The sequence below is a fragment of the Lineus longissimus genome, chromosome 12 (assembly GCF_910592395.1).
Source record: "Lineus longissimus chromosome 12, tnLinLong1.2, whole genome shotgun sequence".
Classification (NCBI taxonomy): domain Eukaryota; kingdom Metazoa; phylum Nemertea; class Pilidiophora; order Heteronemertea; family Lineidae; genus Lineus; species Lineus longissimus.
In genome coordinates, this window is record NC_088319.1 from 3737691 (window position 1) to 3752847 (window position 15157).

Sequence of the window (15157 nt, forward strand, 5' to 3'; positions counted from 1 at the left end):
GTTCAGTTCGTTGCCCTAGATATGACCGACAAACAATCTGTAAGGCCTACATTTTGTACACAAAGAGAGGCGTTGTAAGGAACGAAATCAGCGCTTCTAGTGTCAAGATTGCCTTCAAAATGGTCGAAGACTACGAATGAACTTAGTATCTATCGTTTTGTCTCATTTCTTCTAAAGCGTCTCTGCGAAGAAGATGTTGGGTTGTTAGCTGTCCAGTTGTGTTTCCAAATATATATGACATGTGTAATGTGTACATTCGCCACGTAACTCAGGGCTGGCGTAGCTCATACTCAAATGTACATGTGCATGGTGGCAATCGTGGCGGTATAGTGTTTTTCATATGGTTCTGGCCAAATGTTGTTACGTGTAGTTGAATCTCAGGAATGTGACCAGGTCACATCAACCAGAAGATAGTGGTGTTGCACAACACTAGATTATCTTTAGGGTTGGGCTTACCAATGCTCTTTCACGATATCAACACAAGCTTGTCAACTATGACACAGGCTGCCCAGAGCTGTGTAATATTACTACTTGTGATCATAATGAACTCTTTGAAAGGCATTTGTACACTTTTACACTTCACAACGACTAGGGAACACTGGTAGAAACGTCGTGCTAAATAAAGTATAGAAAGAGTAACCAAAATAAGTTATTTCCAGTGTGATCACAGTATTACAGTTTATTGACAAGATGCCAGGCAGCCAAGTAGGCTACCTTTGGCGAGATCTATCTGAAAAACGTTTTAATACAGAACAAATTTTCGACCCAAAGTACGCACTTTCACTGTCTTGAAGATCAATGCCAGGCATGCCAGGCCCACTCTACAAACTTTAAGGCGGACACAGACTACACACTGTTTAAAGTTCTAGGTCACCAAGTATTGAAGGCAGATGTGGCCAAGTTGGTCAAGTATCTAAACAGTGCACAGACAGACTAACATCTAACTCTCTATTTTAATTGGAGCAATGCATCTGCTCGGCTACCCAAGAATAAAATCCCCTTGACCTTGATGATTCTGGAGGGAAAATAAAAAGGAGGCTACTGCTGATATGCTGACAGTGCTTGTCCAGAGGAAGAGAAGGGCATTTGCGACATCTCGTTTTACATATATTTACAACCAGTCGTTCAGGTCACAACTAGACCAAGAGATTAGATGATCTAAAGTGGCCACAGCATGGTTGCAACTGACTGTAATGCAATATCTGATGACTTATCTGGCCAAGCTACCTACGGTCAGGCTTTTCCTTGGCTCGTAATAGGCCTGAGACCATAGTGGGAACCATGGCTGCTCGAATTCTCGATCTCGTCATGAAGGTGGATGAGGAAAATAACCGAGAAGGGTTATACTGAAGGTGCTAGCGAAACTCCGACCAGCTTGGAAGAGGGACGACGTCAAAATCGAGGTATGTTACATAACCGATGTTAATGGTGCGACAGGAAAATTCGTCCCCTGGAGAAAAAATGTGTATTGCCAGGGAACAATGACCTTCAATCGCGATCGTTGAGTCGTTTATTCACTAGCCTTCCCATCTGTGGTCCAAGGTACATCAGCTCTCGATCATACTCGACACTTCGGTTTGTTGATGCGAGGCATATGGTTTTGTACCACTCTCTTGGTTACATTCGGACTAGTGATAGAATCTACATCCGATCACCATTAGGCTGGTTCTTAGAGGTAGATATCATGTAGGTCAATCATTATTGCACTTCAAATACCGTACGTACCTCTCATAAAATGGGGACACCCTAAGCCACGATTACCATTTTTTACAGGACAGATAGGCAGAGGGTAGCGCCGTGATAGTACCCGGTAGTGTGATGGAGCGGTCCTACTCTCATTACTTGAATTGGCCGATTTCAAGAATTCACAAATTTGAGCAATATCATGCCTTTTTAAAGCAATTTGATTGCACTATTTGCGCAAGGCTACATGATACGGCAGAAAAGACCAACAGAAAGGTATATATCCTAAGTCCGAAGTACCATAAATCCGACATCCCATAAGTCCAACATTCAGCGAAAAGTATCATAAGTCCAATGAAGGAAAATATTACGGTTTTGCAGCGAAGGTATTGGGAATATTCCGGTAAATGTTTTTTTATCAGCATGTTGGATATCTCGTGCCGAGTTGCCTGTTACTCTAACCAAGCACAGTGACGTCACATAGTGACAACATACTCCTTCCCTTCATTGAAACAACAACATAGCGACCAGTCATCGTTTTCTGACACTTCAACTGCTTCAGTTCTCCCGGGTTCATGCGATCCGCTTGGAAAAGGCAAACCTCAGTCAAGGTCGGGACGAAAGAAGGGCCAGGCATCTTGTTCGTCACAGAGATGGTGAAGTTGAACATCTTGTTTTCTGTCGAAAAGAATTGGAAACTAAACATTCACTTCTTCAATGCATGCAAATCCCGTGTATCCACGAAGGTTAAGTTCATTTGTTAACCAGGGATGCCAGATTCCCCTCGATCATATACTGTCGATATATTTTAAGAAGTGACTACTTGGCAAGCCCGGCTTACCAAACAGCGACTTTTTCTTGTCCTGAATGGAGAGCCGAACTCATTAATATTAAAGTAAAGTCTCCAGCTCGCCAAACAGGGTAGATTTTTTACCTGTTTGGCAAGCCCGGCTGGCCGAACAGGGTGGCTTTTTAGTGCTGCTTGGCACGCGGCTCTCCAAACAGGACAAAAAAAGATGCCTGTTCGGTGAGCGGCTTGCCAAATAGACCCGGCCTATATTTTATACTTGCACTAAAAGTATACATCAGGTTACATGCCCATGCCGCCTGCGGGTGTTAACACAAACCACGAAACCATCACGGTATAAGAGTTGTTTTTAATGGCTTTTTCAACGGTCAGATGTTTAGGGACAAAGCTGCTGTGCATATCACCCAGAACACCCGTTAAAACCTGGACCCGACACTCACAATCAGTATAAATCAGGTCATTCTCAATTGTACACGTGTGCTTCTTTTAAAATGATGTAAACTACGTGGAGGGCAGGTTGATGTGAAAGTGAAAGCACTCCACCCCAACCATAAACCCCATCATTTCGTTACAAAAAAACTTCTCTTACCTAATAGGCGATCAGTTGGATAACTGATAAAGACTTCATTTATCTTTGTAGATAGCTAATGAGAGAGAAATAAGCATATCAATTGCAAGTTGCCGATTCACTTCTCATAAGATTAAAATGAGTGGCCTTGATGAATTGTGTAGGTGTCAGATGTTGGTGTCGTAATCGCCAATTCTCGGAAGCGTTCGGGAACTTCCGGGAGGTCGACCCAAATTGTGACCTATTATTGCCTGTTTGAGTGGTTAAATTCCTCATGTTTCAGTATCCTTTGTACGAAGCTGTAGCCTCATAATCTCACGAAAAGTATATGGAAATATGCCAAATGAGGAATAGGTTACCTTGAGGTCGACCGCCCACCAGGGGTTGTCCTGCACCTTCGTACAGCTACAGGTGTCTGCCACGGCATTGGGGTTGGAATTGCCGTCTGTTGCTCGAGAGGCAGTATAACTCCGAAAGGTAGAGCTCTGGGATGCCGGCTTCAACCATGCTAGACCCTCTGGAGGGAAAGTAATCTCATCTGATAGCTATTTGATATTAATGTTTAACATTTACATGTATATCCATTCCGATGGCCTAGTGACCTTAAAGCTGAACTGCATGCACAAAACCAGAGCACCCCATGCGGCAATAGTAAGAAATTCAAACGACCGAAAGGCCCTTCTGAATACGGTCTGAAACATGATAGACCTCCAATGCTTCGATGCGCTTGATTTCACAAACCAGCAAGCCGTGGGACGATGCGGACCTTCGCAGAGAATTCTGGAAGGAAAAAAATAAAAAGGTCCTCTCATCGGGAATCGAACTCGAGACCGCTGGTTTTATTTGCCAACACTCTTATCCTCAAGGCCACTGGGCTGCTCGAAATGCCTGTCGATTTATACGCCTCTATTTTAAGTTATTTATTTATTCGTACAAGGATAGTACACTTAACATCAAGTTGTGCAGTGCAGTGCTGGCTGTGCAGTAAATGAAATAACCTGTAAACAGCAGGACCGTGCAGTGAATGAGTATACACTAAGTTGTTCAAAGTCACAAAATACTGAAGTCCTCAAGCCTGCACCGCACGGTGCAAATTTGCCTGCAACAAGTGACACGCGTGTATACTGCATCAGGCAATGTTGCACGTGTGGGGCATTGCCTGATGCAGTATACATGCGTGTCACTTGTTGCAGGCAAATTTGCACCGTGTGGTGCAGGCTTTAGACATGTACATAACATGGATATTGTCCTACAACCATAATGTAAAGTTCATACATGTAATTATTACTTAAATTAGTTGATACATTAGTCATGTAGTATATAATCAATTTCGTCGTTATCAAAAAATGTGTGGTCTCTGTGGTCACGTAAGCTGATCATGTCCTTGATGACATTGGCTGTGTCAGTCAGATTGACATTTGCGTGTCTAAGAAAATCATGTTTGTTTAAATATATGTTCATGATATCATATTTAGTGGTGACACCTTTGCACACACGGCATTGATGTTATTGGCCACTTGTGAGTTGCTTCCACTAATGGCAAGCATACCGCTCATTCTTAGCAAAGGATTAGTGCTCCTTGCTATAACAATAATAAATTTTAAGAAGCGTACATGGAGTTGTAGGTCTGGGGGCAAGTCTTCACAAAAATGTGGGAGCAAATTAGAGTGTGTATGGAATGTGCAAACATTTGTGTGTAATCTTTGTTCAACATCTTTGAGCGGCTTCCAGTGGGCAACTGCAGGAAGAAAGTCATTTTTTCTTTGCTGTGCGTGATTATGTATGCGGAGTCTACGTTTTCTCTTAGCCATGTTCACCTTTGTCTTGGTATCTTCTTCTATTACATGTACTTGAGAAAATTTCTGGTTCATCTCTCAAAAATAAAGTACAATCGCCATTCATATAAGATATATTTGCTGGCAGCAGTTCACAAGAAACTGGTAACCTCTTTCCGATGCGGCCGATTGGTTAACCACCAGCTTAAATTTAACATCGGATACAAACTGCCTTCACGAGAGGCGCCTGGCATTAGAGATAAGAGTTTGGAAGTGAACAGTGTCTCATAAGGCGAAACTTGCTGGCCCTTTCATTTGGGGTGACACTCTAATAAACAAACTTTACTTTACTTTACTATATCAGCCTTCAAATGTTGACACCAGGAAGAGCCAAGTACTTTTATCAGTTACATGATCATGTCAATAGCCTTTGACTATATTCCTCACATTTTGTGATACGTTCTGTCCCTCCCTTATTGACAATGTGTCTAATCACGGGCAGTTCTAGGAGGGAGTGTAATATAGATCTTTTTGGTACCTAATTATCCTTAAAATGAGTCGCAAATCTCGTCTGAAAGTACTACAGGCAATACTCACTCTTTTTGAATACCTGTACTTCACATAACGTTAATATCATGATGCCACTGTAGTGTATGGATACGACAACATATCGGCCTACCAAAGGCGAATGACACTTGTAATTCTTTGTAAGACCTTGTTCCTGTTGGTCCTTGGAGTACCAGCAGACAGTCGATGGCTGGGGTCGGTACTGATACCCTTCGATTGGTCTTTGATTGATTACCGCAATTGTGAAGTTGGCAAGGCGATTCCCTGTAAAAAAATAGAGGCCAGAAAATTCAGATGCTGTATATCGGCTCATCTTAGTGGCTTAAATATCATACATTGTGATTTTCTACCGTTAATGTAAGGACAATGTTGACATTCATGCGAATTTCATTGTTCGTATAAGAACAACGTGATTATTACAAGAAAAAAAAGACAATTTACAGTAAGAACTAAATCAAGAAAAGTATGACGATACATGAAATAAAAATTAGGTTTACTAAGTTATTGATTTTTTTCTCAAATTTGGTGCATATTCTGGTAACTTTGTTGACTTTTGTCTAATAAAATTTACCCGTGATAACAAAGCGCCCATAGACATACGTCCACGTGATCACTACTATAGACCTGTTGAGGTGAAAATGCAACTAAGGACCACTGAAGACAATCGACTATGATATGAATAAGGTCAGTTTAAAATTAATCGGGTATAAATCTTACCACAGCAGTCGCCTCTGTTGGTCAAAGAAACTGATCCGATCAGATATTTTTCCTGAAAATGAATTAAATGTCGTACATGTCATTTTGTTCCGTTTTATCACGAATGTAGAGCTATATACTCCCGTTCCAGCGGCCTGAGACCTCTCAGTAAATACAAAGTTCAAGCCAAAACAAGGCCATCGGGTATAGCGAAATTTATTCGGGACAGATTTTTTACATCAGGACTGAAACTTACGCCAAAATCCCGCTACAAATTTCGAAACTGTAAAAAATATTTCTCTCAGGACAAAATTTGACAACAACAGGTATAAGATTCCTAATAATGTTTGTAGGTCGTAAGGTTGGTCTCTATAGCCTAAGGTATCCCTATAGGAACCCACTGGGTTAAATAGGGTATACTTAACTTATACCTTGGACATTTTGATAAATCTAAGATGGTGTCCAAGATATCTCCCTTCATATTCGACGTAGGATGAAAAACTTTGTGTCTACCGAAAGATCCAATGAGACCATTTGCATAGCAGCAATTTCTTTGCAGTTTGTTTTAGAATTCTTTCAAATAAAGAGTCAGGCAACTAGGCAATGTACGATTTCAACATCAAAGCCACGCGCGTTGGGTTAGAGCTCTTTCGCGTCACGCGTTGACCTGAGCCGATTCCGCACAACTTTAACTTGAACAAATTCATATACAATGTAGTCATTACAAAACCTCTGTTCTAAAGCAAACGCTAGCTTCAAATTTACTGATTTCTATTAAACTTTTTAGATACAGTGACAAGACAACATATGAAAAACGACATGTTTCGCCTTCTACCTTTCGACAAGATGATATTGATTTGAGAATATTTTTCGAAATGCGCTTTTCTCTGTATTTTCACATATTTTGGTGGTAAGCAAAGACTCTGGTTTTTATCAGAGTCTTTCAAAATAATTTATTTGAAAGAACCTGTTCATATCAAGATGACAGGGTAAGGGTCAGAAAGAGTGCCATATTGGTACTATTTGGCGGCCTGAGAAAAATCCGTTAATTTGCTTTAATTTGCTAACCCTCAGTAAGTTTATTTTTAGAAATGATCTTTTTTATTTAAAGGAATATTTAGATATTTCCCTCAGGTGACATCTTGGAATTATTTCAAATCATAACAAAGGCCATAATGCCCCTACAATAATATCATGAGTTTCAGGTAGTGACGGACGGTGTGAAGAATTTTCGGTTTGTAGAAGGTTCTGATTTTGAATCACGCACAGCATTCTCGGTATTTCAATCAAAATTTTAAATTGCACCAGAAAGCCTGATAACATTACCATCAAATCGACCGCCCACCACGGGTGTGTCTCAGGCTTTCTCTCGAGTTTGGTATGCGTGCAACTCTTTTGATACCACGCAGTGTTTGTATTACCATCAACCGCCAACCGTGCGTCACCTCCGTCTTTGAAAGTGTGGATCTGGAAGGCAAGTTTCTTCAAGGCGAGATTGGCGGCTAGAAATAATTTTTTGAAAGAAATGCTAGTACGTGAGTGTCAGTGGAAACACTGACCCAAATTGACGCTAGTTTAGTCCTCTGCTAATATGGGACATACAACATTCGTTCATGGTCCGACTACAGCGCCGCTCATCGCCGAAAACCGCGTTATCCCGATGACAACCGTGTTCTGACGTTCGCCGTTTTTGGAAGCAAATACCAATCAAGTATAGGTCCGAAGCAGTTATACATGTATTTGCGACTTGCTGGTATCTGACCTTTTCTTTGAGTCCGATTCGATTGCTTCCTCGCGTCATCCCTTATCACTTTCACTCCCAATCAATATGTACTTCAGACTGGCGTGTCCTGCATTTATCTTTGAAGAAGATGCAGTATATTGTAATTGCAATTGAATCTAAATTGTTCGCATTGCAAACACTTACGATTACAAGTCAATGGTCTTCGTGACCAAGTCCCATCATATCTGCAGGTGATTTCAATATTACCACCAGTAGGATAATTTCCTTTCCTGCATTTAAAACTGATCACTGATGTGCCCGCCATTCTCCAAAGACCAGTCATTCTCCAAAGGCCAACTCGTTGTAATCTCGTGTCAGAAAAACCTAGTTTGGATACGTGTGTTCCGTTATTCATAAATCGTAATTTTGGCTCAACGTTTGTGAATAATACTGCTGGAATTTCTGGACAAACCTTCCCTGAAATTTCAATACAAAATAGGGAACTGACTACAGAAGACATCGTTAGCTGCCACGATAGTAGAAACTAGCGATCAGTCAATTCGTTATAAATTGTCTTCCTACTGGTATTACGAGGCCGCTCTACCTCCTCCAGAGTGAACCATTAGCTATGACATGATGTTACCGACGCCTCCTATAAGATATACATATACTCAGAAATCAGTGTCGGCGTTCAAACAAGTCTTTCGCGTCCGCCACTGATTCAGTTGGTGTGGAAAAGGGAATATCTCCTACAGATAGCACTCGATAACGCGCTCGAGAAAAACCGATTCTGAAAATCTCGAGATTTACTGCGAGAGACTCCGGACCAATTGATCAACGAGGTCATTTCGACCATCTTGATGAAACAGGTGCATCAAATGTGCACCAACACGTTTTAAACGCTATTCATTACTTACGGGTGCGTAAGAACAACTAAAATAGGCTACTTGAGGCTGATTAACCGTCGAACCGAGAAAATCATTTGCAAAATGTACTTTAAATGTCCTCGCCAATCAAGAACTGTCGTTCGGCGATGACTGTTCAACCCCTGTACAGAGGCTTTGCGTGGTTAGAACAAATATCAAACTGCAAACTTGCAATATCAAGGGCAAGTTCGATAATGGCTTATCTCGGGTAATTTTGTGGGGTCAAGGTCACAAGGTCAAGGTCAAATGTCATCCACCAGTCGACCATCTTGCATGCGGGAAACGCAATTATCAAAATTGCTCTCATGATATTCACCCCATACACATGAACGCCGAATATGAAATGTCTCGGTGAACTCGTTCAGAATATAGAAAGGTTACAAGGCATTTTTGAGATTCACAACAAAATGGCCGCCAGTCGGCCATCTTGAATGCGAGATAAGCCATTCTCGCACTTAGCCTTGATATTCACCCCATACACATGCACGCCGACTATGAAATGTCTCGGTGAACTCGTTAAGAATATAGAGAGTTTACAAGAATATGACACACGGACGGACCAACTGATGAAAATAATCTATCAGCGAACTTTCTCCGAATGTGCGGATTTAATGAAAATGGGTGGAACAAAATTGTGTGTGACAGCTCAATTGTACGCCGCTTGCATGTGACTTTATGCAGGTGCTTCCGCCCATTCGCCCATTCGCCCATTTTGAAATAAAAATTTAGTGACCGGGAACTGATCCCCCACATGGAGCATTCTGATTGGCTTATTCCAAACGAGCACATCGGGGATGCAGAATTCAGCAGTTGTGATTGGACAATTGGCCTACAACCGAAATTAAGCACAAATTCTGCTATCGGAAATACCCAAACATCACGCATAATCAGCAGTTCTAAGCCTTTCAACTAATCATTACCTACCCTGACAAATAAGAGCCTTTCCAGACCATGTTTGATTGGCTTCACAGACCAGAAGAGTGTCACCAGCGATTCTCCTGAATCCTTTCCCACAGTCTAGCTTGACCACAATTCCCTGATACACCTCCGTCGAGTTCTGATTGGCGTTTATTGGTTGAAGGGGTGGACAGTCGCTGTCTGAAATGTCATGATATTATAGAGTATCGTGGCAGTAAAACGTCCTTAACATTAACGGTTGAAAACTTTATACAAATTATTAAAGTTATTGACATCCGGATACTGTTGATTTGTGCTAAATATGTTTCAATACATCTTGTACACTTTTTGGTTAAACCAAAAATAAAAATGGGAACGAGTTTAGAATCCCCGATCACACCCCCAAAAAAGGTCATCGGTTGACTAACCAAGCACCACCGTTCAATGGATTTATTGTTGAATGCGATCAAACTACGTCATTTCCGATCGGGGATTCTAAAGTTTAGCCTAAAAATGTCCAAAATTGTGATATCCAACTGGTCAATATATAAGTCATCGAAAGGTACTTGGTCCTAGTTTGGTCCAAATATTTTAATCTTTATTCAACTACAGTACATTGGTTGCAATGCAGTCATGTTTTCCAACACAGGGGCATACATTGCCCCTCGTTCCAGCGGCAGCGGTTTTTGAATCGCAACCAGGTGGTGACCGTCGGTTACGTCAGCTACCTAAAACATGAAGCATTTTTCTGCCGGAGGTTGGTACCGATTTGGATGAACTTTGGTTTAATGACTTTTGGAACAAGGTATACTGACTACACTATCGACGTACTAAGCAACACTATCTGACGACCTAACCCGCACGTGGTAATTAAAAAAATTCATGTTTGTAATCATGAAAGCAAATCGTAATTTTCTGCTAATTACATTTGCAAACTAGATCCGATCCTGACCAAACTGATCCCTCCGTGCATACTCTCCTAGTGTCTCCTGATACCCGTGAGAAGTGCTCATTACATCTGAAATTGGTCACAGTTCCTACCGCAGTCTTTCGGTTGTTGCAAGTTGTGTGGGGTATTTCGTTTAAAGGTAGGCATGGTCTTGCTGTAAAAGATACACAGCAATTTAAACGGAACAAGTCGGACATGGATTAAGCCGATTCTTTATATGGAAATGCCTTCAATAGCTGGACCGTGATTCCTCCAAACAGAATAATTGAAACTCATCAAAACTGCATCAAACAATGCACTAGCACGGAATGTAAAACCGTAATAGGCATACCCGAAATTCGCAAGCTTTGTCAAAAACCATCTGGCAACATTAGCAAAAAAATGTGATGCCAATGGGGCGGCACGCAGGGGCATTATCCTTCTGGCCGCCTTAATCCTACGCCCAAGTTTTCCTTGTTTGATGCTGTAGAATCAGTTCCTGTATCAAGATCAGTATGAATGTATTTCCAAGCGATAGAGCACAAAAACATCTGAAAACGTTTTTCTACTTTTCTACATTCATAATGTAGGTGTCGAATTCCCGGTGTAAAAGGAATGGACGTCCTAGGAATGCACGACCCCATACAATAGCTGTGTATTGTCAACGAATGTGGTTAATGGTTTGGTTAGGGTTAGCTACATAATCTTCAACAAAGGAACTCGGCGACTCTATTCACTTTAACAAAAGGACCGGACTTAGAATTCCGGGGGGGGGACTTGCCTTTCTTTTACAGCGGCACTGAATTAAAGTATGCGATAAAGGAACCCTGATCGCACTACATACCGGATGATGTTATTTTCGATTTCAAGTTCACTTAAAAGGCGTAATGACAAGACGAAAGGAAAAAAAACTTGCGTTTGCAGACAAGGTCTTTTCCGCTCCACTTGAGACTGACTCGGCACACACGTTTCTCGTCTCCAGATACTCTCACCATTCCATCTATACATCGATAAGTTATGACTGAACTTATTGTTTTATCGCTTGAACTCCGCATCGTGTTGGGCAGGGTCGGGGGCGGTGGACAGTCGCCAAGTTCTTCTACAAAATAAACATTAAAAGAGAAATACACAAAAGAATACATTCTTAGGAGAACGAGTAGAATTGGGTATAGGTACGGTCCTTCCAGAAAGTAAATGTCCACAGGTTTTTTTAATATCACAGAGATAAAATAAGATATTCGAACGCAGTTTTCAGGAAAGTATATGGTATATTTAGTTGGTCATATATCTGATGTATTTGGATGCACTTAATTCCATCTCTTCATTATGTAACAAACATTTCAAAAAAGGTCCAAAAATCACTTTTTTATTTCATGTGCCTTTTCATAAATTCAAATGAGCCCATGAACTGTGCTTTATGACCATAATTTTTTGGCACTTGCAATTCCATAGAGTGTATTCGATAATCATGACAAATGCACATTTTTGCTTAGGATTTTTATGTTATTTTTTTAATCTCCTCCATAACCTCTGATAAAGACCCCCCCCCCCCAATCCTTCACGTATGAGCTTGGTTGGCCATAAAGACCCTGACTGACTGCATTGCTGACTATGAGGGTATTCTCAAATGTCACCAGCTGTCTGAAAAAACAATCACCTGTAGCAAGCTAAAACTAATCTTCAAAATGAAAGAATTTAGCAGGGCTTTTCTGGTAATGAAAGCAAAAAAAACATTTGTTGCATCATAGTTCACCCATACATTGTGAAAAAGAACGAAAATAGAATAAAAAAGTTACTTATTGGACATTTTTTAAATTGCCTGTTGAAAGAGACAGGATTAGCTGGGTCCAAATACATCAGATACATGACCAACTAGATATACCATTCTCTGCTGAAAACCGCATTCAATTATCTTATTCTATCTCTGTGATATTTAAAAAAAACCTGTGGACATTTACTTTCTGGAAGGACTGTACTTTTGACAACGAAAAGTCAACGAACATTTTCTAACTTCAGCTAATTATAATGGTCCACTAGGTGTCTTCGACAGAAGGGTTTCCATATGAAGGATCTACAAGAATTTCAATCTCTTTAAGCTGCTTCCTTTCTTTCTAGCTTACAAACAGACGCTGTACAATAATTATCCTGCAAGGTGTTTTTGGGATTTAATCGTAGTCGATTTTCTGTTTTTCAATCATCAGCTGATGTAAAGAAATAAGGAAGAAGAAGAAAAACGATCAAAAGAAACAGGAAGAGAATGAGGAGAAGGAGAAGGAGAAGAAGAAGAATATTGAATACAAAGTATAATCAAAACTGAGCGTACGTGTATGTTGATCACGCAAACTTGTACTCACTTTCTGCGGGTAAATTTGCCACATCGTCACTGCTGAAGTCCTCCAAGTCGCCAAGATCCCCTGCGAGTGATAGCCACGCCTATCGGAGAGGAGATTGAAATAAAACCTGGTATGTATTCCTATAGTTGTACCTATATTTCGTTCCAAAAAGGCGACAAAAGTGTTGCCGATGTGGCGAAAACGGATGAATGTTCAACTCGATAAGAAACATACCGACTGTCCTTTTGTGGAAACGAATCAAACATAAACAAATAGGATTTCAAATCGCGGGGTCAAAACGTCATCTATCTTATATGGGCTTAAAATATGACAGTCCTTAGGGCAAATCCAGCCGAAACAGCCTGTGGTCAAAGTTTCAAGTTCATAGCTCTAGTGGTTAAGAAACATGCACTGTTTTTGAAACAGGATACAGACAACAACGACGACGACACGGACGATGGACAACGACGGACGACTCCCCTATGGTGAGCCAAACAGTTAAAAGGGTCTCAAGTTGATAAGTATTGTTATTTAGGCACATTATCCCCAGAATGCCTTTTTTTAATGGTCACCGCTGCCATTGAAGGTGGAGGGGGGGGGGCGAACCCTCAAACACCCCTCACTCTTTGTCCGCCCTGAGATCTATCACTGGGTCCAGCGACCATAGATAGTTCCCTTGGAATACGATTAGTTTGCAAATCATGAATTTGTAGTAAACGAAACAATGATAAATTGGATGGACAATACATCCTCGATTGATGAGATTCGTAATACCAACCTGACAAAGAAATATTATGGCAAAGAAGCGCGACATCCCCTCTTTCAACGTGAATTTAACAGCATCAAGTGATCGTTTTAGAGGAAGCTCTGGTGATATGAAAAATATATAGATAACGTTATTTATCTGGTCACTCCCGAAATCGAGTTTCTTTATTTGTACATTTTCGTACATTGAAGTAAAACGAAACCTTAATTGAAATGAAATGTCTGCAATCGGATGACCTAAAAATAAAAAATGCATAAAGTGCTTTTTCATGGTAATCAAGTTCCAAATGGGTGAAAATACTGATAAGCTTTCCTTGGTATTTTGGTATGAACGCTGATTGAGACTGAAAAAGATCTTCGCCAGTAGAGGAGGCAACTATTGGCGACTCCCCCTGCCACCCTACCTGACTTCTCCTAATAGTCTCCCCTTCAACTGTCTGTCAACCCACTGCCATCATGCGGATGCAAAAATAAACAAACATTACGGGCGGCCAGATCTCTTGATGACTTGCAGTGTAAGGCTGGTGTATTATTTACGATATCGTAGAATATTAAAAAGGGGACAGAGGCTTCTATCAATCATCTATTATGCGTGTTTTATCTCTCAGGTATGGTACACAGGTTATAGGTCTCTAAAGACCCAAGCCTTAATACAACTCCATATATGACAGGAATTGACACATTTTGCCCAGCGGAGGCATTGAATACTGCAACATTATATCTTGTCACGATTCGCATGGTCCGATGTCATTTCGTTAATTGACCTGATAACACGACATGATACTTCGTGTTAAAAAAACATTTGTCACTTTTGATTTCTATAACTTCTAAATTACTACTGCGATAGGGACACAATTTTAACAGCATGTAACTGACATCCATTGATTGTTCTGGTAAAGGTTTGGTTGCGAGTTACGACAACCGAGTAATAAGGGATTACACTTCGGGGTCGTTTTGGTTTACCTCTCGGTCAAGGCGGTGGCGGAAGGCTCCTGTTGCATACGATAGCTCGTCAAGGAAGTCTGGATCTCCTCGAATGCCATCGCACAAATCCTAGATTGTTTGTAGCAGAATCCACCCAGCGGTTAAGGAGGAGATAGAACCAATTGCGACAAATATGGGTAGAGTAATAATATATAGATAATGATAATGAAATGGCCAGGGCCATTGTGCTCACCTCATGTGGAGGAAAGATGGATGAAGAGCATGGTATTGTGTCATGTAGTGTTAGGTTTGATGTAGGTCCAACCAATAACAATTTCCCCAAAGTGGCCAATTTACAGTACATTTGACCTCTGTGACCTTGAAAAGTAGGTCAAATCAAAAAAGACCCGGGTGACACATTGAATGGTTGTTAGAATTAGATGTAAATTGGTGCCAATCGGGCAAGTAATTAAGGAATAATAGCATTTTGAAGAATTTTGGATTTGGCCCCCTCCCTGGAGGCCAAACGGCAAATCAGATCGAACCAAACTTCGGTACCTGAGA

The 15157-nt window shown here is 40.9% G+C and overlaps 1 protein-coding gene across 1 annotated transcript; it reads right to left on the reverse strand.

The window, feature by feature from the left end:
- Positions 1 to 723: 723 nt before the first annotated feature.
- Positions 724 to 10726, reverse strand: LOC135497062 (fucolectin-6-like). Its single transcript, XM_064786754.1, has 7 exons — positions 10570 to 10726; positions 9671 to 9844; positions 6119 to 6170; positions 5432 to 5665; positions 3419 to 3576; positions 3081 to 3135; positions 724 to 2361 (listed from the first exon to the last, which is right to left on the reverse strand). The coding sequence occupies exons 4-7, from the start codon at positions 5469 to 5471 to the stop codon at positions 2141 to 2143; spliced, it is 474 nt and encodes a 157-aa protein (XP_064642824.1). The 5' UTR covers positions 5472 to 5665; positions 6119 to 6170; positions 9671 to 9844; positions 10570 to 10726; the 3' UTR covers positions 724 to 2140.
- Positions 10727 to 15157: the final 4431 nt, after the last annotated feature.

What these genes read in the sequence shown, in the direction of transcription:
- LOC135497062 (XM_064786754.1), bottom strand. Translation starts at nt 5,471, where the DNA reads ATGATATTAACGTTATGTGAAGTACAGGTATTCAAAAAGA. An exon ending in AGTACAGGTATTCAAAAAGA is followed by an intron (nt 3,577 to 5,431) that starts GTGAGTATTGCC and finishes CTTTCCCTCCAG; the next exon opens with AGGGTCTAGCATGGTTGAAG. An exon ending in TCCAACTGATCGCCTATTAG is followed by an intron (nt 2,362 to 3,080) that starts GTAAGAGAAGTT and finishes TCTTTTCGACAG; the next exon opens with AAAACAAGATGTTCAACTTC.